This window comes from Watersipora subatra, chromosome 8 (assembly GCF_963576615.1).
Source record: "Watersipora subatra chromosome 8, tzWatSuba1.1, whole genome shotgun sequence".
Lineage (NCBI taxonomy): Eukaryota > Metazoa > Bryozoa > Gymnolaemata > Cheilostomatida > Watersiporidae > Watersipora > Watersipora subatra.
The window spans coordinates 58,241,445-58,262,357 of NC_088715.1; the positions used below are offsets into that span (position 1 = coordinate 58,241,445).

General features: G+C 36.9%; 1 protein-coding gene across 1 annotated transcript in view; it reads right to left on the bottom strand.

The window, feature by feature from the left end:
• Positions 1 to 20,913, bottom strand: part of LOC137402787 (amiloride-sensitive sodium channel subunit alpha-like) — a 33,472-nt gene that overhangs the window by 9,821 nt on the left and 2,738 nt on the right. Inside the window, exons 3-8 of the mRNA XM_068089293.1 lie at positions 14,980 to 15,088; positions 11,903 to 12,055; positions 5,912 to 6,046; positions 4,526 to 4,729; positions 3,920 to 4,083; positions 1,348 to 1,485 (exon numbers count right to left, since the gene is read on the bottom strand). Of these exons, the coding sequence (XP_067945394.1) occupies positions 1,348 to 1,485; positions 3,920 to 4,083; positions 4,526 to 4,729; positions 5,912 to 6,046; positions 11,903 to 12,055; positions 14,980 to 15,088 (903 nt within the window). The remainder of the gene's footprint in view (positions 1 to 1,347; positions 1,486 to 3,919; positions 4,084 to 4,525; positions 4,730 to 5,911; positions 6,047 to 11,902; positions 12,056 to 14,979; positions 15,089 to 20,913) is intronic.

The window sequence follows — 20,913 nt, forward strand, 5'->3', positions numbered from 1 at the left end:
TATAGCTCACATGAAAAAAAACAGTTTCAATTAAAAGTTAGATGGGTGAATGTCGTATGTGTTGAGGGAAAATAAATTTTCTATGCAAATACTTTATTATTACCCGTGCAACGCCGGGCATTCACCTAGTCAAGAATATATTGAAATCAAATTTTCATAGAAATAAATCAACTCTTAGAAATGAGGGTACAAGCAGTAAAGATATATTACAAGACTCGAAACTTGAAGTAAGGCATTTGCATGAGAATTATGGTTACTAACAAGAGAGGACAGGGGATAAACCAAAATCCTCACCAGCACTACAATACACCAAATCAAATTCTATTTTTGCCTTTACTGTTTTCTAAACATTCAAAACTTGGATAAGAATCTTGTTAGCACCAACACAATGTTTGTGACGTGTTCAGCAGATCACTCTATGTAATCGCGTAATCAGGCCTTTTACAGCTCTATGGCAATCATACCCATAAACGGTTCATCTGCGTATAGAAGCTAGACCCAAAACCTAGACCTAGTACCTAGCCCTAAAACTTAGTAACTATCCCTCGCGTATAGTAACTAGCCCTTAAATTTGGTGGCTAGACATAACGCTTTGTAGCCAACTCTAGCTACAGTAAATGGTAAAGCTCATAGTATAGCCATACCTTTAACTAAATAGCTCCAAAGCCTAGTACTTAGCCCTAGTGCCTTACAGCTAACCTTAAAATCTAATAGTCGTAAAATCTGAATAAGTACCCCTAAATCTTAGTTGCTAACCATAAACTTGGTTGCTAGCCTTTGATTCTACTAAAGACATAGCCTAGGATCCTAAACCAAGAAACTACTTTTGGAATAAATATTTTGCGAGTCATCGCAATGGAGATGAAGAGAAAGCAAAGAGTTCAGAGGTCGCAGGTAGGTGGTGACAAAGTAGGAGGCAAACAGAAAAACTAGCTGTTGCCCTCTCGTGGCTGTGGTTAAGGTTAATAACTATTACTAACAATAACAAAACCACTATCGTTAACTTCATGTAGAGGGAATTGTATGTTGATGTAATACAATTTTTACCAATCTAAAGTTTTGATAACCAATATAAAGTTTTGAGTAGTCTTTTGACCTAAAACCTGCCTGATAATGTGATGCCGGCACCATCCTAACTGTATGTAGCTCAAAATGAAGAGAACAACTGTTTAATTAATGGAGATTGTACCCGTAAAAACTCTTCACCTGTTTCCAGTTTGAACGCAGTAGAAACTTATATCCAATGATGTTTCTTTTTCTCTGTATGCAAGCTGGTCGACCAATGTACTTAGTCATTGTTCTTTAACTTACTATATTAGCCCGTGTATGATAATAGGAGACACTTACTTGTTCTTGGAGACACGACCTTTCGCAAGCTGGTTTGCTATAAGAATAACCATATTCAAATCCATAAATCGTAGATGGCTGATCATCGTTTGGCTTCAGACAGTCACCAAATCGTCCATTGATTCTTTGGAACTCAGTCTAGTAATAATAAAATTGTAGAATTAATATAGCCAAGTTTCATATCGAATATAAGGAGGATATATAGAGAAATTAAAAACGTTTTCTGCATTGTATTTCTGTATTTTATTCATACATACTTTGTGAGCGAGTATCAGGTGCTATTAAAACACTTAATGCATTAACAACTTAAAATAAATATTTATTAATGAAAATTAACTTTATCTATGACTTTGTGAAGGCTGGCTCAGACTATATCGCAGTATGTTGACTTTAATTCCACAACGTAGTGATTGGTTGGGTTTACAATGTTCACATTATCACGAACTCATCCATGTTTACATCAGCAAATAGTTGGCGACGTAGTGTTCTCATTACACAATACGATCGCTGAAACAATGAAATACTAGTCGCACAGCAACTATTATGAAGGAAATTATAAACTAGGCAGACCGCGAAAGTCAATCACCATCTGTCGATTAGATGGCGATCATCCGCATCAGCAGACTCGTGCATGTTTAGTGAAATTTCGAGAAAGGTCGACAGTTGCAATGTATTCCGACATTTTCACACTGCCTTGGCAATGTCATCGGATTATGATGCTCGTAGTCAGAGAGAGAGAGAGAGGACAACCCCAACATACAACGGTACAGTGTGGACCTGTCTGTATTTTACCAAATTCATAACAATTCGTATCAATCCGATGGCACAATAAGAAATGGCTTTACTTCACAGATTATTTGTTGTAAAGAGGCTAAATTAAAGTATACAGTACATCTACTTGATGTTGCTGGATAAAACCCTGATTATGATAGTAACTCTAATTTCAATACCAAGCTATGAGGGGATTTAGTAACAGACCTCATGAAAACCATTTCTAATAATTGTGCTATTTGGACAGTCAGGCAGCATGATGCATCATCACTATTACTTGTAACGCAGGCGCAGAGCCATCTCAATATTATAATTTTATTATATTTGCGTAGAATGCTATGAAATACATTAAAAACATGTGCAAGGTGAAATGCTTTTAATGCATGCAATATTCCTGACTCTTTTAACTGGCAAACCGCTCCCAGTGGCTCACGCACATGCTTGCAGCATTTTTGTTATTAATTTTTAGCCCATCAGGATATTGCAACAGTTTTTTAGTGGTTTTCTTCACTAAGTTTGTGATAAGAACAACTAAATTTTTCATATTTTGGTACAGCTTTGCACTGCGAGTCAATTTTTTTATAAAAGTTGGGTTAGGAGAATTAATTCACTTCCACTTTTATAAACAACCATTTTTCTTCATGCAACTGCTTAGAAAGTGCTCAACAAATCAATAACAGGTTTGAATACAAAAATCTTCAATACTTCCTCTATATTATTCAACCAATAAAAATTTCTTCAGCCATATTGAAATTTAAAATAGAACTTCGAAGTGAACTTCGAAAGGAAAAATGGAAAATGAAGTAAAGCCTAACCTCTAACATATCATCAGAAAGTAAATTTTGTGTTGAATAAGATGCTGTTTGCCATTTTTAAATACACACTTTTTTCTAATGTTATGCAAAGCTCATTGCGGTTGTGTCGTATTTTTTAAATATTTTTGTAAAGTAAAGCCCATGATATGTTTCAATGCATGCAATATATACATGTACATAATGTCTCTAACAAATACAGCATTAATTGTGTTATCAAAACATTCTATGTGCCTGACACTCATAGTGTATGTAATGTGCAAAATAGTTTTTTTGCCTGCATCATGTGTTGACTGCTTTAATGCATAAAATAATGTATATGGTGATATTTTAATGAAAGTAATATTTTTGAGTTTTTTATGTATGGAAAATGTGAGATGTTTTGAGTCTTGTGATATTGGTGATGCTTTTAATGCACTATTTGGGACACTTGTAATGCATGACATGAACTAGATACGAATGTAATAATGCATGCAAAACAAAAATATTTTACTGTTCGAAACGTTAATGACAATGTGTTTTAATGTACACTGTGGTTTTAATGTACACAATATGTTCATTGCATGCAATACATAATTTTTAACTATGCAATGCAATGATTAAAAATTGCAAAGTGCAACATGCAACGTTTTTAATATTTTTTTCAATTTAAATTTTTTTTAAGTGTAATTTTATTTAAAATTTTAAAGTTTTTATTTTAAGCAATGTTCATGGATATGACAAAACAAATAGTTTCCATATGAACTCTGCTGACCAGCTGCATTCAAACAATATTCCATGAGGTCAAGTTCTATAACATAGAATCATAGAACACAAACTTCGTATATCAGCCATTTCATTTCTGCATAAGCAGATTATCATCTGCAGTAGCTGGTAAGAATGCTAGAGCCACAGTTTTTACACCACCAGCTGAAAGTGAAATACTATAGCTGGAACTCTTCGATGTAAATTAGAGATTGTATAGCGATTGATCATTTTGACTACTTTACCTTTTTAATAGCCAGGTTTGTGAGAGTGTTTGGGGGTACAGTTATACCTCCATCTTCTGGGAATGGTGTTGTACCAGGATCATGAACTAAAACTTTTAGACCCGAGGCTTCCGTAAGAAAAGGAATGTATTCATACTGCTCTATATTTATGAACATCCAGAGACCTGCAGGAATAGCAGAACAGTGATAAAATAAATGTCTATACACAGCTTAGCATAGCCATGTAAATGTAAGCATGAACAAGGTGAATGGAAGCATGAACAGTGCAAATGTAAGCATGAACAGTGTAAATGTAAGCATGAACAGTGTAAATGTAAGCATGAACAGTGTAAATGTAAGCATGAACAGTGCAAATGTAAGCATGAACAGTGTAAATGTAAGCATGAACAAGTTGAACGTAAGCATGAACAGTGCAAATGTAAGCATGAACAGTGTAAATGTAAGCATGAACAGTGCAAATGTAAGCATGAACAGTGTAAATTTAAGCATGAACAGTATAAATGTAAGCATGAACAAGGTGAATGTAAGCATGAAAAATGTGAATATAAGCCTGTAAGCAATTCCTCATGTTGATGTTGTGTTTATTAGTGATTGCACAATGCATACCATTGGCTGGTCCAGCTCTTGTTGATTGGACTCGATTGGTTGCACTGTGGTGATTATAGGTGTAACAGTTGCCATGCCACGGGTTAAATATGTGTACAAACTCATCATATGCATCTTGATAAGCATACTTGGCAAAAATGGTCATATTCTCAAACTGATGGCCAAGTTCCCACTTCAGATCAAGGTCAGTCATCAAAGAATATTCTACAAAAGGTGACCGCATGCTTTACTTGGCACAGAAATCATTGATAACAATTTTAAAAGTTTAATAACGGACATGGTTGTTTTAACGTGAAGAATACAATATTTGACAACATGAGAAGACAAGCCTATATAGCATAGAGTTGATAATGAATGAAAGAGAGATGACAATCCCAATAGCATAGACTTGGTAATGAATAATTATAAAAGAGAAGACAATCCCATGAGTCATAAAGTTGTTAAAGCATAGATATAAAAGAGAAAAAATCCCATATAGCATGGAGTTGATAATGAATAACTATAAAAGAGAAGAAAAGCCCATATAGCATAAAGTTGGTAATGACTAACTATAAAAGAGAAGACAAGCCCGAATAGAATTGGTAATGAATATCTATAAAAGAGAAGACAATCCCATGAGTCATAAAGTTGTTAAAGCATAGATATAAAAGAGAAGAAAATCCCATATAGCATAGAGTTGGTAATGAATAACTATAAAAGAGAAGAAAAGCCCATATAGCATAAAGTTGGTAATGACTAACTATAAAAGAGAAGACAAGCCCATATAGCATAGAATTGGTAATGAATATCTATAAAAGAAAAGACAAGTCCATATAGCATAGAATTGGTAATGAATATCTATAAAAGAGAAGACAAGCCCATATAGGATAGAATTGGTAATGAATATCTATAAAAGAGAAGACAAGCCCATATAGCATAGAATTGGTAATGAATATCTATAAAAGAGATGACAATCTCATAAAGAATAGAGTGGTCAATAAATAAAAATAGAAAATGAATAAGTTATGCAAAGAGGGTCAGAATCTACTACGCCTGTTCATAAAAGTGTTTTATGTGGACCAAAGGACAAAAATAGTTGCCTAATCAAATTTCTTCCTAAATCAGTTGCAATGTAGTGTAGAGGTCAGATTACCATAAAGACAAAATGATGCTTTGCAAAGTGCTAAGGCTTGTTAGCAAAGCCCAAGGGAGATAGAAAGCTAATTTGTGAGATTTTTGCTTGAATATTTTTTCATACCTACTTTTGTTGCAACGTTTGCAATAAAGTTTTTAAATCTTTTCAAAACTGCTTGAGAATACTTTTATTGTTCAGCAGTTTCATTGTAGATGACTTATATCACTATTACAACAATCTTTATAAAACGAACTTACGGAAGTAAAACTCACCGTAAGCTATTGTGTTTCCTATTTCTTGTCTAGCTGTGGCCCTGTCTTCTTTATTAGATGCATCTGACACAAGATTGTTTAGAGATACTCCAATTTTTGAAGTTCGTATCATGTTGTTGTTGCATATGGTCACAGCTGAAAAAAGTGTTATCAAATCCACGAGATGACAGAAGTTAGTGAATAGTTATGAGAATCCAGCTTTAAGTACCAACTTAAATTCTAACTCAAGGAACTTAGGCTGCTCACAGTATTCTATAGCAACACTCAATTTGCTTACGAAAACATTTTTTTAGCAAAAAATTTGCTAAAGCCATCAACCTAGACTTAAATAAGAAAGAAATATGAAATTTTAGGCTAAAATACATGTAATATATACATAATTCTTATACATAGTATTAATGCAAGCGCTACATACAGAAGTCTTCTAATATGTACAGTATTAATTATGCTATTCAAACATTCTATGTGACTGACACTTCTAGTGTATGTAATGGGCAAGATAATTTTACTACCTGCTTCATGTGTGACTACTTTAGTGCATGAAATGTATGGTGACATTTTAATAAGAGCAATATTTTTGAAATATATGAGATGTTTTTAGTTCTTGCAATATAATATTGATTTTAATGCAAGCAAAACGTGAGGCACTTGTAACGCATACCTGTGTGTATAACTCTATGTATATATAACTCTATGTGTGTATAACTCTATGTGTGTATAACTCTATGTGTGTATAACTCTTTATTGGCACTGGTTACCATCAACACAATGATGTGTTTTGTTAGATGCCAAAAGAAAGGAAGAAAAAGGAAACTCAAAATGACATAAATCAGAGATCATTGAGTGAGTTAAACAGGTGTGTTTAAAAACATAACAGTAACTAAATATGATTGCATTAATGCACGCAAAACATGAATATTTTACTGCTGGAAATATTAATGCAACTTGGTGTGTAAGTGTATATATTACAAGCATCAACTAGTTGGTGCTTGTAATATATACTCTTACAATGTGATTGGGAATATTACATCGTAATTTTAATATCCCCAATATACTCATTACTCGCAATGCATTCGATCACCAAGTAATATATATAAACAGAGCCTGATCCACTGAACTAATGTCAACTAGGCAATTTGTAACCAAAACAAATAGCTTAAAAATCAGGTTTCATTTAGTGCCACAACCCGACGTTTATTCATCTTCCAACACTATATATTAGCCATAAAACAGTATGACAGGTAAGAACGACTCACTTAATCGGCAACACAATAATTAGTTTGAGAGTATATAGCAAAACAGAGTGGGAATGATTAAAAAGAAAACTTTTCAATTCCTGTTTGTTCAGTCTTTTGTGTTGCCTGTTGATAAAAAAATGTTTTTCATTCAAAATTTTATTTAAATTATGATAAAGTAAAAAATATACTCACTATAAACCAATTTTTTGGAAATCAATCTATCACTACCAATATTTTATACTGCGTCTGGTCAAACAACAATTGAATACAGAGTTTCATCACAATGGAACAGTCTCTCAATAAACTTACAAAAATATTTCAGCCCTTAATAGCTTTAAAGGAAATGTTAAGAGCCAATTGTCAAGCCTAGTTTAATCAAGTCTACTACTTGAATTTGGATGAAATATACAAAATATTTCAACTTATAAGCCAAATTATGCCAGCTTCTGTGAGCCCAGCGCCTCGACTAGCTGCAGTGCTACTGCATACCTAGTGCTACCTTAATATTTAAGAATTCATGCATTTTTTTTATTCAATCAATATTGTAACTATATCTTAATTTTTGCTCAATGTTATATTTCTACTGGTGGATTAAATAAAACAAACGCACACACAAGTAAAGCTAGAAAACAATTCCTGTAAGCGTCATTATAATCCTCCAATTACAAACTTCACAAGCGTCTTTTGTTCTTATTTGTATTAAAAAAGTGTAAAATAATTTGAAAGTACTTTATTTGAAAAGGCTGACATATACATGTATATTTTTTAACATCAGTAACAGAAGTTGTTGCAGAAAAAGTTTGCTGACTGCACTATAATAATTTTCCTCTGTCTATGATATTGCTTTAAATAAGGAACTTAATAAGAACTCAAAAAATTTGGAGTTGTAGCCTCTCAATAAAAGAACACCACTATATTCAAAACAAAATGATATCATCTGCCGTCATCTGCTATATACACAGGAAACTAGGACAGTCCAGAAAAGTTGAAAAAATTGATCTCTTGCTACCATTGATATTTCACATGTATTATGACTACCCACAGGTAATACAACCACCCACAGGTAATATGATCAAGACAGAGAACCAAAGCAAACATGTCATAAGATAGTAGAGCAGGAACATAAACTTATCTTTCAGCCTTTTCCTTCGGAGGGTGGGCTACTCAAACTAAGATGTTTTATAGTCAGAAATTTATGCTGAATTCAATTATAATGTTTCTACACCTATGTGTTTGCACATTTTTGAGCTAGAGAGCACTTTCGAAATGGGAGGGGGCAACTCCAAGTTTGGTTGGAAAACCTTACATATCAGACAAAAAAATCTATTTTATAATCTCAAAAATTAATAAATGCATTTATTTGAGATTAAGTGAGTCAATTCTCAGCATTCCTTAACCCATGCCAAGGATGCAGCTTGTTTCACTGTCTTGATTAGTCTGTGAATGAAACCCTAGTCAGAGTGACTAAACTTCAATATGAGACAGCCAAACAGTATTCAAACAGATGGTTGATATTAGAAAAAGAGAGCATTCAATGTGAAATTGCTCAAAAAGTGCTATGCATTGAGAACTTCGATGAGAGTTCAGACTTGTTGTCATTGTGCTTGTTATAAAAAATATTGTAACAAACTCATTATGGAAAGAGCTGAGAAAAGACACGAGAAGAGACAGAAAGAATGTGATACAGCAGAAGAGGTGAGATTAGATATTTATAACTTTACAAATTCATGATGATTTCTCCATGATGATGGTACTTTGGTGGGCAAAAAAGAAAATATTTTCATTTTTGTCTGCACATTTTGTGAGCAGCAAAACTAACTCTTTGCAGTTTACATGACGTGTTATAGCCTACAATTTGGACATAAATTTATAGATAAATTACATGTATGATTCTTCCTTGGTTTTTTGCATAGGACCACACAAACTACGCTAGATATGGCATGCTGTACTATGCTGAGATGACTAATCTTAAAGTATAGCGTAACAAGGTGTATGAGGCTCTTATGAAGAAGGGGTACTTTACTTATTAATCATGACATCACTGTCCATTCAGCTCTATCGCTTGTGATCAATCTATTGAGCAAACAGTTAAAAGATACTCAAAATCTCACGGTGTAATCATAGGGTTTACCAGGAATCATCGGCCTCTCAATGCTGGACTCTATCTCACCCAGAACAAACAGCTGTATATACAGACACGAAGAAGATGCTAGTGCCTGGTGATTCGGATGCAGCAAGTTATGAGATGCGTGAAAAGGCATGAAAGGCTGATGAGAAAATGAGGGAAGTCATGAAAGACTCATAATAGCAATAATAAATCCGTTTGCGTTTCAGACCATCAAGCTAGTACATATTACCAGTGGTGCAAAAGCCTCCATTGAAGTGAAGCAGGATCTTGAAATGGCAAATGTGATAGGAGAGAAACAGCTTTCAGAATTTGTCCAGAGGAGGTTAAGCACCCAAGAGATTAATTTCAATGCATCCATCAAATCAGACAAGCTCAAAACCTTTCCCACATTACCATCAGCTAAGAAAAAATCAAAAGAAAAAGTCTTAGAGTGTTTGCACAGACTGTTTGAGAATTTGTTAGTGATCAATCAACAGCGTAACTTGGATTTGAGAAAAGTGTTATCATTCTCTCTTGGCAACGTCAGCTGGTCCCTGGCTAGCTCTGATGGCTCTATATTGAAGGCTGCCAAGTCGGCTCTGATGGCTTCTGTTGAGGAAGATGTTGATGATCAACCATCAATTTATGTTAACCAGGATCAGCAACCAGTCTTGACGCTGTTGGGGTTGATGCTATGGCTGAAATTCAGAGCCTGAAAGCTCCTCCAACTTTTGGCGTGGTTGCAAGTCAGCGTTTGCAACGGATAGTTAGTACTGCAAACGTATATCACACATGTTGTGTGGATTTTGTTTGTGACACATACCCTGATATCAGCATTAAAGGAGGTGAGAGAAGTCATAGAAGTGTGAAAGGAAGGCAGATGTTGCTGTGTTTAGTCCGAACTAATCAGTGCCAAAAAGGTCTGAATTCTTAGCAGACGGCTCAAACAAGACTGTCCAAGTGAAATTTTTAAAGGATACATGGAGCAAGTTAACTGTGAAGCAGAAACTAGATCTTGTAGCAGCTTTTTCTCAAGAATGCCACATGATCAGCTATGACCTTGATGGATCAATCGCTGTAAGCCAAATAGATAGTTTGACACCAGACCACGAGGAAGCAGATATGCCCATGTTATCACATATCGCAAAGATAATGGAAGACAAACCCAGCTCAAAAGTTCTAGCCAAATGCCAGGACACAGATGTTTTCCTAAGCTGTCTATCTTCAGTGGATGAGCTGCCATCACAAAAACTCATTTACTGCTGTGGTTAGAAGCAGTTGAGATATGTAAACAGGCTGTCTGTCTACCGTCCTCACACCCGAACGATGCAAAGCACTGCTCGGGCTCCATGCTCTAAGTGCATGCGACAGTGTAAGCGCATTCTATTTCAACGGGAAGATAACTTTCTTCAAGCTGCTAAAGAACAATCTTGAATTCTGTAACACACTGAAATCATTGGGAACAGATTTTAAAGTTGATGGTGCAATAAGATAATCTATTGAGATATTCATATGCAGATTATATGATGAAGAGACAAATTTCATCAATGAAGCAAGGTATACGATCTTCTGCTCACCGTCTCGCACATCACAACCAAACCTACCACCCACACTAGATGAATTAAATCTCCATATATTTAAGGCTGCCTATCAGGCCGCGATATGGAGAAGAGCCAAGCAAATCATCATCAATGCTCCATCCCCCCGCAATGTGGATGGTTTATAGAAGATGGAGAGCTTAAAGCTAGATGAATACACAACAACCAGCACCTCCTGATGTGCTCGTGGACATGTTTTTTCAATGCAAAACTGGGTGCCAGTCTTGTCGCTGTCAGTGCAACAATACAGATCTCAAGTGTAGGGACATGTGCAGAAGCAGCTGCTGTAGCAATAGAAATAAAGAGGATGGAGATGAAAGTAGTGATGCAGAAGGCTCAGATGACTGTGAATTAGAACGTTAGTATTCGAGTGGTGTTGTAATCAAAGATGCACTTCATGTTTGATTAGAATACATAATTATGTGTCACACCGTATAAAAGACTGACTAATTGCGACTTCACTTGCATAATAAAGTAAACGGTTCAACATAATAAGCATTAATGATGAATATATTTATACTAAAATGTTGTATACATGGTTTGAGTCTTTAAAAATACTTTCCATTTTGTTTTACAGATCTTTAATGATATATGAGTTGCGGAATAACAAGGACAAACTGTAAAGCTGCCACAATATTAACCAAACTGGGAATACATAATATTATATAATACGATTCTAATATTATAATATTTGAAAAATAAATATTTCAATGTTATCAGAATTGATTCCAACTTAGGTTATTGCTAATTATTTAGTATCTATATGCCATTTTCATTATTACATTGTTGGTAGAAGCACATGAAACATTACAGACTTTTATTTAATTAAAATAATGTATTAATTAAATTACTCAAAAATGAACAATCTGAGAGGTGTAGAAACCATATATTTGAAATCAGCTCAAAATTCTGATATAGATGCCACTCTTATCACATAGCCTACCTCCAAAAGGAATAAATCACTTTTTTTGACAGCCTTTTGATGCACTCCTGCTCTATTAAGAGAAGTAAATCAACAATTGTTGATATGATATCTTTAAACAAGTACCTGGAAAATTTAGCTGTCTAATAGAGTTGTTAACACGCACATCCGTGCTCTTATCAAACTTCATGTAAGCCGAGACGAGCTCTATCATGTGAAAAACTAGTGCTCCAAGAGCGAGCAGAGACAGAACAGCCCAGAAAACCTTCTTTCCATGACCTTCAAAAGCACAGAACATATTGGCAAGATGGGAGCTGCCAAAGCGACAAATACTAGCAGGTTATTACACGCTTAACAATATTCTTATGACTGCTAAAAATCTATGAAGTAACTTACAAGTTGGGAACTCAAACTATTATTTACAAAACATGATTGTTTAACTTATCTATATATTAGCTGTGCCTCCCTGCGTTGCCCGGGTATTAAAAATCATCTTATGAACAACGAAAAGTGATGAGAGTTGCCTACCACTTGCTATTAGCCTGACACATTGCCAATGAAAGATGGTATTAAAAATCATCTTCTGCACAACGAGAAGTGATGAGAGTTGCCTACCACTTGCTATTAGCCTGACACATCGCCAATGAAAAATAGTATTAAAAATCGACTTATAAACATTGAGAAGTAATGAGAGTTGCTCGCCACTTGCTATTAGCCTGGCACAATGCCAATGGAAAACTCCAATAAGCTTGCTAATAAGCGCTAGGCTTCTAATGACGGTATGCCATGATGTTGCGTCAGCATTGTCTAGCTACAGCTATTCTAATAATAGCTATAGCGGGACATACTGAAAGACGACAGACTTTGAGAAATAAATATAAATATAATAAACATAAATGTGAGTGTTTATCTGTTGTTTGTATGTCTAGTAGAATCGATAATGTTTTAAAAATAAATAAAAAACACTTCACACTGGTGCATCGCACTTCGTACCATATACTATGCCCCACCGCCTACTTGCCACACTATGGAATAATTGTGCACATACTACACATACTAATCTTAAATGGCAATTGGTTAAAATACCCACACTTCATCTAGCACTCTGGAACTACTTGTAAATACTTTACTAAAATAAAAACTTTACTAGAAGAAAAATATGAGCCCAGACTTCTCCAAAATGCTATAAATATATGTATGTATAGCATAAAATTAATTCAACTTATAGCACACATAGAAATGAAACAACTTCACTAAAAATTTAGAATGGTGAATGTTGTATATATTTATTAAAATTTTCTGTGAAAAAACCTTTTAATTACTCGTGCAATGCCACACTTTCATCTAGTTGCTTCATTAAGATTAGAAACTTGTAAGATTAGAAACAATGTGCATATAAAGGGGAATTTCATGTAATTTAGTACAGAATTGTTCCGATTTCATAAATGACTAGGTGCTTGAAAAGGACCTCTATTAGGTTGTCCTTTTGGCAATTATTCATTGTTTATGTTCACCATGTAGACTGATGACATCGCTGAGACAAAGGGGATATATTTCCCTTCATGATTATTGCTGCAGGACTAATATTTTATTGCTTTAGCGAATGTATTGCCTAATGAGAACACTACACGGTTGACTATCTGATGTAAATCCTGATGGGTTTATACAAGTGTGGACAATGTTATTACAGACGATGACTGATGTATTGTGGGATATAATGCCGAATTACAACGATACAGTGTGAACCAGCCTTTAGAGACTTGCGAGCAGAAGTCTTGGAGATGCAGAAGTCCGAGGTAAAGGTATTGATAAACATATGCAGTGGTACTTACCCTAACTGAAAAGTAAGTAGGTTTAAACTAACCTAACTTACATGTACATACTATGCACTATTATCATATTTAAAACTTTAATTTCTTGCATTTATCACCTTAACAATTTCCCTGTTCCCCTAAAAACTGCTAGGCTTAACAAATGAAAGTAGCATGTTTTAAATTACTTTGTATGCAAAGTCAAATGTTATTATACCACCCACTCTCACAACACTGATTCTTTAAATCGTAATCCATGGAACTTTGTATAAGCAATGATAGGAAATCCAGCTAATACTTTATTGTAAACTAAATGAATGCCCGGCATTGCACAGGTATTAAAAACAGCTTATAAACACTGGCAGGTAATGTAGTTGCCAATGGCTAAGTTGAGTAAGCTAGTATTCATATTGCTAAACTTACTAATAAGAGCCGTGAGAGCAAACTTGAGAGACATTGCGTGTAACACAGGGTTGTTAAGGTATTTTAACCCAAATAAATATCTGCGCAACGAATTCATTGTGTCCCAAAGAGCTTAATGGGTTTGCTGGTCGCCTTGTGAAGCAATAGTTTGAAGATCAAATCCTCTGCAATGCGCATTTTTCATTGCTAGATTTTAACCGCTATTACTGGACACAGGGATAACAATAAAAAGACAAACAAACACAGAGATCCCATATATATAGATTGTGCTAAGTGCTGATTATGTAGATCCTTATAAATTGGAACCACAAGCCTTAAAAACATGAGAACATAGTTACGCACGCAGAGAACGCTGTTTGGGATCAATGCAAAAACACTTTACATAATTGTGCAAATACTTAGAAAAATATTGATATAAGGTTTACTGACCTACAATGTTTAATACCTACTTGAAACGAGACATAGTTAATAGAGATATTGTGAGTGAAAACCAGAGGTTACGACAGCTTAGCTCTAGCAGAGAACATATCTAGAACACCAGCTTCAGAGCCAGAGGTGATTTTTGACACAACTTGTAAAAGTACTAACACTTGTGCCTTGCGATGATAGAAACATTTCAATCATTAGAATGACTCATCTTCAATCAACGGTTGATATGGCCTAGTATCTACCGTATATAGCCCTTTAGGAAGGCTCGTGTAATAGAAGCCATCTCAGTTGCAGACGTATTAAGAAACTTTGTTAATACTTAGAATAAGTGACTATAATGAAAAAAGCACAAAGGTTTCTAATCTTTATAAAAAAATGTCAACAAGTTTTTTAAATATAATTATGCGAATTTTTAACTCTCTATGTCACTTCATAGATTTGTAGCAGTTGGTTAGACAAAAAATCTTACTAAAACGGCCACCTAGCTATAAATAAATGACCATGAAGCTGAGAAACTAGAGCGTGGCAAAAAGACCGTACTTGAAGCTTGATATAAGTGAGCCACTCCATGAGAAGTTGTCTTATCACAGAAACCTTTAGCTAGCAAGGCCAATGTCAGCTCCTCAGCATCGGCTCCAGCGACAGCGTCCTACGAAATGTTCTCTATGCTGTCACACTGTCTACTGCAGTGGCAGTCAAATATTTTGCAATTGTTAAGCAACTCGAACAATCGGATGCATCAGCCTTAGGTCTATGCTTTGTGTTGAACACACATGCACTCTGTGATCATTCTTACAAAGAGGCTTAATTCAAATACAGATGGTGCAGCGGTACAAGTAAGAGAGAGAAAGAAGCCACTGTCTGTCAAATAAAACATTGTCATGTAGAGCATATAATAAAAAGAGCCCATAAACCTGTGTGTAGTCTTTCTAGCATTATGAGTCTGTGCTAGCATTCTTATCTGCTGTGTATTAGGAACCTTACCTTGACATGCTTGAGTGACCAATACTGGCAAGTTATAAAAGGCATAATTACTTATTAGTCTTCAGTTGGAGCTGCCTAACATGGCTGAAAGAAAAACATAATTCCAAATTTTCTGCTGACTCACTGCCCAACTACAAACCTACCAGTCACATTGACCTGGCCATGTGAGAGCATTTCCCAATGTTATTACTTGGCTGCAGTCTTATTTCTCTTATACTTGTTTTCAATGTTTTCAATTCGCTGACTAAATTTCGCTGACTAACTACTGCTGACTAACTAACGCTGACTAACTACTGTTGATTAACTACCATTGACTAACTACTGCTAACTGACTACTGTTGATTAACTACTGCTGACTAATTAGTACTGACTAACTACTGCTGACTAACTACTGCCGACTAACTACCGCTGACTAACTACTACTGACTAACTACCGCTGACTGACTACTGTCAACTAACTACCACTGACTAACTACCGCCGACTGACTACAGTCGACTAACTACTGCTGACTAACTACTGTTGACTAACTACTACTGACTAACTAGTGCTGACTAACTACTGCTGACTAACTACTGCCGACTAACTACCGCTGACTAACTACTACTAACTAACTACCGCCGACTGACTACCGCCGACTGACTACTTTCGACTAACTACCGCTGACTGACTACTGTCGATTAACTACTGCTGACTAACTACTGCTGACTAACTACTGCTGACTAACTACTGGTGACTAACTAGTGCTGACTAACTACAGCTGACTAACTACTGCTGATTAAATAGTGTTGGCCAACTACCATTGACTAACTACTGCCGACTAACTACTGCTGACTAGCTAGTGCTGACTAACTACTGCTGACTAACTAGTGCTGACTAACTACTGCTGACTAACTATTGCCGACTAACTACTGCTGACTAGCTAGTGCTGACTGACTACTGCTGACTAACTACTGCTGACTAACTATTGCCAACTAACTACTGCTGACTAACTACTTCTGACTAACTACTGCTGACTAACTACTGCTGACTAACTAGTGCTGACTAACTACTGCTGACTAACTACTGCTGACTAACTAGTGCTGACTAACTAGTGATGTCAATGTTGTTACAGACAATAAGTTTGTGCAGTTAGTCATAAGAGCTTGGGATTGACTTGTGTTCCATTTATGATCGCTTAAAAATAAACTGACACAAAATTTTAGTAGATTTCTTCAGAAAGTATGGATATTTTTTTACCATTTGTGATTGTATTTGATGGTCAAGGCGATCTGACTGCCAAGATGTTTCGAGATTAAAATCGACAAAACTTCATTGCGGTTAAAACCCTCAGCAGAAAAATACCGGCAAAATGATGACACTAGTTGCTATCGTTGCTATATTTAATATCGTCTGTTGTGTTCAAGTTGCAGCACCAAGTGTCTTTATTCTGTCGGTCTTTTTGCAACTCTAGACATCATAATTAAAGTTGCCCCGATTTCAATATCGGAATCGGTATCGGTGCCGATATGGGTGTTAAGTATCTGAATCGGTATCGGCCGATCTTTTCTTAAAAGAATCGGAAACTTCAGATACTTTTTGCAGTTCAACTATTTAGCAGAAAACCGTATTTTAGCCTGCTGCACTAATCAAAAACCATCAGCTGCAAGTTCCTTACTTTCACCTAATGAATTCCAAGCCTGTCACACAATCTATTTCATGTCTATAGCCTGATAAACGTCAACACAGCTGAGGAATCTTTTGGCTTTAGACAGGACGTAATCAACAAGTGCGGTGTTTCCCAATTACAGCGATATGATTTATTGCAGCCAATCACGAACAAGAGACCAATGATGGAAACAAGAATGCGTGCGTGCGGTGTAACATTTCTATGTACTAGCATTACGAAAGTAATTTGAGCAGTCCATGCATAAAGTTATTTACGTATCTCTCTTGATCCTGATGATATGATGTATCGTTTGCATCGCATAAAATAACCTGAGTGGCTTATCGGTATTTAGCCTGTCCTCCATCATCCTCCATTTAGCCTGTCCTCCATCATCAGCAAGTGAATCCTTCTTCAGTACGACTGGCTACATCGCTAGTGATGGAAGATAAGGACGTCTCACTGAGATAATTGAATCACTAACGGTAATTTAGATAAACGTTTATTTGCTCTAAACTTGTACCGGTGCATCAGTTCGTTCAGCAGTAGAAGACAGACTTCATTATCACAGAGAAAGATGTACCACTAACAGTAATTACCATTATTAATAGCAGATTACAAGAAACATGTGTTGTATAACTTGGTTATTCTATCGAGTCAAGGAATATGACTTCTAGAGAATACGGACTTCCGGTTGGGATCCGAAATAAAGTTGGCCGCACTATTCACTCTTATTAATTATTGATCCAGACGCATCGCCCTTACTACCCATATTCACACATGGTGGCAGCGATATATTTGTGAAATGGGAGATGAAGAAGACGCCCAACAACCACAAACCGTTATCGTACAACGAAATGCTCCTAGAATTGAGCCTCCTGGTGAAATCGTTCTTGATTGTGAACGTGAGCTTAACTTTAGACGTTTTAAGAGCAGGTGGCAATCATATTACATTTTGTCTAGGCTTTCAGAAGAGAAGGAAGATTACCAGCGTGCTCTGCTATTATATACAATTGGTGACAATGCTGCTAGAGTAGTTGAAAATAGCGATAAATACACAACAGACCAGTCACTCAACACTATATTAGATATTCTTGAACAGTATTGTATAGGCGACAGAAACATTGTGCATGAGCGTTACAAATTTAATGTGCGAAATCAACTACCTAATGAGCCATTTGATGCTTTTTATGCTGACTTACGTTCGTTGGCAGACAAATGTGCATACAACTACCGTCCTGCAACTACAGGGGGTGTTGCTCCACTAGACGAGATGTTGAGAGATCGCATAGTGCTAGGTATTGTAGATGACAATGTAAGAAAGAAACTAATTTCTCAAGGCAACAATTTGACACTAGCTGAAGCAGTTAGGGTTTGCAGGAGCAATGAGGTTACGTCGGCTGTCATGCAATCGGTGGCAAAAAGCGCAGGTCCTGGGGCAATAGATGCTGTAGTAAAGAGGTCAAGTATTGCGTCACAAGGACAGAGGCCTAGCCAACCAATGAGACAAAGAGACTATAACCAGCACACTTCACAAACACAACAGCAACAGCCTCGAGTTGCTCCACTCAGCACCAACACATACCAAAGCCAATGCTATCGATGTGGGAAGCAATCTCATGCTAAAAGAGATTGTCCTGCTAAAGAGGCGAAATGCAGAAACTGTGGCAAGCTTGGTCACTGGCAGGCTATGTGTAGGAGTAGAGCAATACATGAAGCTTCTGCAGAGATTGATCAGGAGTTCTTGTTTACTGGAGAACTCTGTATAAATCAAATTACAGAGAAGACCTGGATGGCTGAAGTAGATGTTAATGGAAATAAAACCAAATTCAAACTAGACACTGGTGCCGATGGTACCATTATTGGTGATCAAGAGGCATGGCTAAAAGACCAACAACTGGAGAAATCACATGTTACTTTACTAGGACCAGGTCGCAAACGGCTTCCTGTTCTAGGTACCCTGAAGGCTCGGCTGACTTACAAGGAAAGATCTATAACAGAAACAGCATACGTCATCAAAGACCAACCAGTTTCGCTTCTGAGTAGACATGCCTGTGAGAGGCTAGAGCTGGTCACTTGTCACATCAAAGACCAACTGGAAGTGACAAAGGAAATTCGAGCTGATTTTCCAAATCTGTTTAGAGGGCTTGGACTTCTAAAAGGTTATTGTTACAAAATCTCACTTCAACATGAGAGCAAACCAGTCTGTATATTCACACCAAGGAAGGTACCACTGCCTCTAAGAGAAAAAGCTAGGCTAAAGCTTGAGGAGATGGTACACCAAGGAGTGATATCCCCTATGACTGAGGCCACTGACTGGTGCAGTGGCATGGTGCCAGTTTTAAAACCTTCAGGCGAAGTACGAATCTGTGTGGACCTAACTGGCCTAAACAGAGCTGTTAGAAGAGAAATCTTTCCTATGCCAGCAGTTGATGATAGCATAGCTCTCTTAGGAAACAGCAAAGTATTTTCAAAACTTGATGCCAACAGTGGGTTTTGGCAGATATGTCTAGATGAAAGCTCCAGAAAGCTCACAACGTTTTTGACACCGTTTGGCCGGTACTGTTATAACAGATTACCTTTTGGAATCTCCAGTGCTCCTGAAATATTCTCCTGAGCCATGTCAGGGTTACTAACGGGCATAGATAATGTTATATGTCACATGGATGACATCTTAGTTCACGGTGCTGACGCCGAGAGTCATGACAGAACTCTGCGCTTGGTGTTAGCTAGGTTGGAACACGCAGGGCTCACCCTCAATGAAGCAAAATGTGACATCGGCAAGACTTCTGTAAAGTTTCTTGGTCACATAATTGATGCTGGAGGAGTGAGCGCAGATCCTGCTAAGATAAAGGCCATACAAGAGTATCCAGCGCCGACTAACAAGACTGAGCTAAGAAGATTAAATGGAATGCTCAATCAGCTAGCTCGCTTTATACCTCATCTTTCATCAATCAATGCACCAATGAGGGAATTGTTGAAAGAGAGCTAGACATGGGTCTGGGGACTCCCACAAGAAGAAGCTTTCCAGGAGACTAAAAAGGTCCTCACCTCAACAGCAGTCATGTCTCATTATGACTGTTCACTACAAACCATTGTAACTACTGATGCTAGCCAATACGGAATCGGGGCCACCATGTTCCAGATTCAAAAGGATGGAACAAGGAGGCCAGTTTATTATGCATCTAGATCTCTTACTGACGTCGAAAGAAACTATGCAGTGATTGAGAAGGAGGCCCTCGCGATGGCTTGGGCTTGCGACAAGTTAGATCAGTTCTTGAGAGGTCTAGTTTTTACTGTGGAAACTGACCACAAGCCGCTCGTTCAGCTTATGAATGTGAAAGACCTGGATCAGGTGCCAGCCAGAGTTTTGAGAATGCGTCTCAGATTGATGCGATATGCTCCCAAAGTTGAGTATGTTCGAGGCAGTCAGAATCATCTCTCTGACGCTCTATCTAGGGCACCTGTTGAGGAACCTTCTGTTGTAGATCTTGCCTTTGTCTCGGAACTGAATATCTGTACTACACCTATAGTAATGGAAGATCCACAGATTAGCAAGATCAAAGAAGCACAGCGTATTGACACTATTTGTCAGGAGGTTCTGAAGTCAATGAGACTAGGATGGTCCACTTACAAGACAGACGCCAACACGGCGTTACACCCGTACTGGGACGAGAAGGGACACTTCACGGAGGTTGATGGCTTACTGTTATATAATCAACGGATTGTTATTCCCATCGAGATGCGGCTAGAGGTTTTGGATCAGATTCACCAGGCTCACCAGGGCATTACAAAATGTCTGGGAAGAGCCAGGAGATCTGTTTGGTGGCCAGGAATGTCAGCTCAG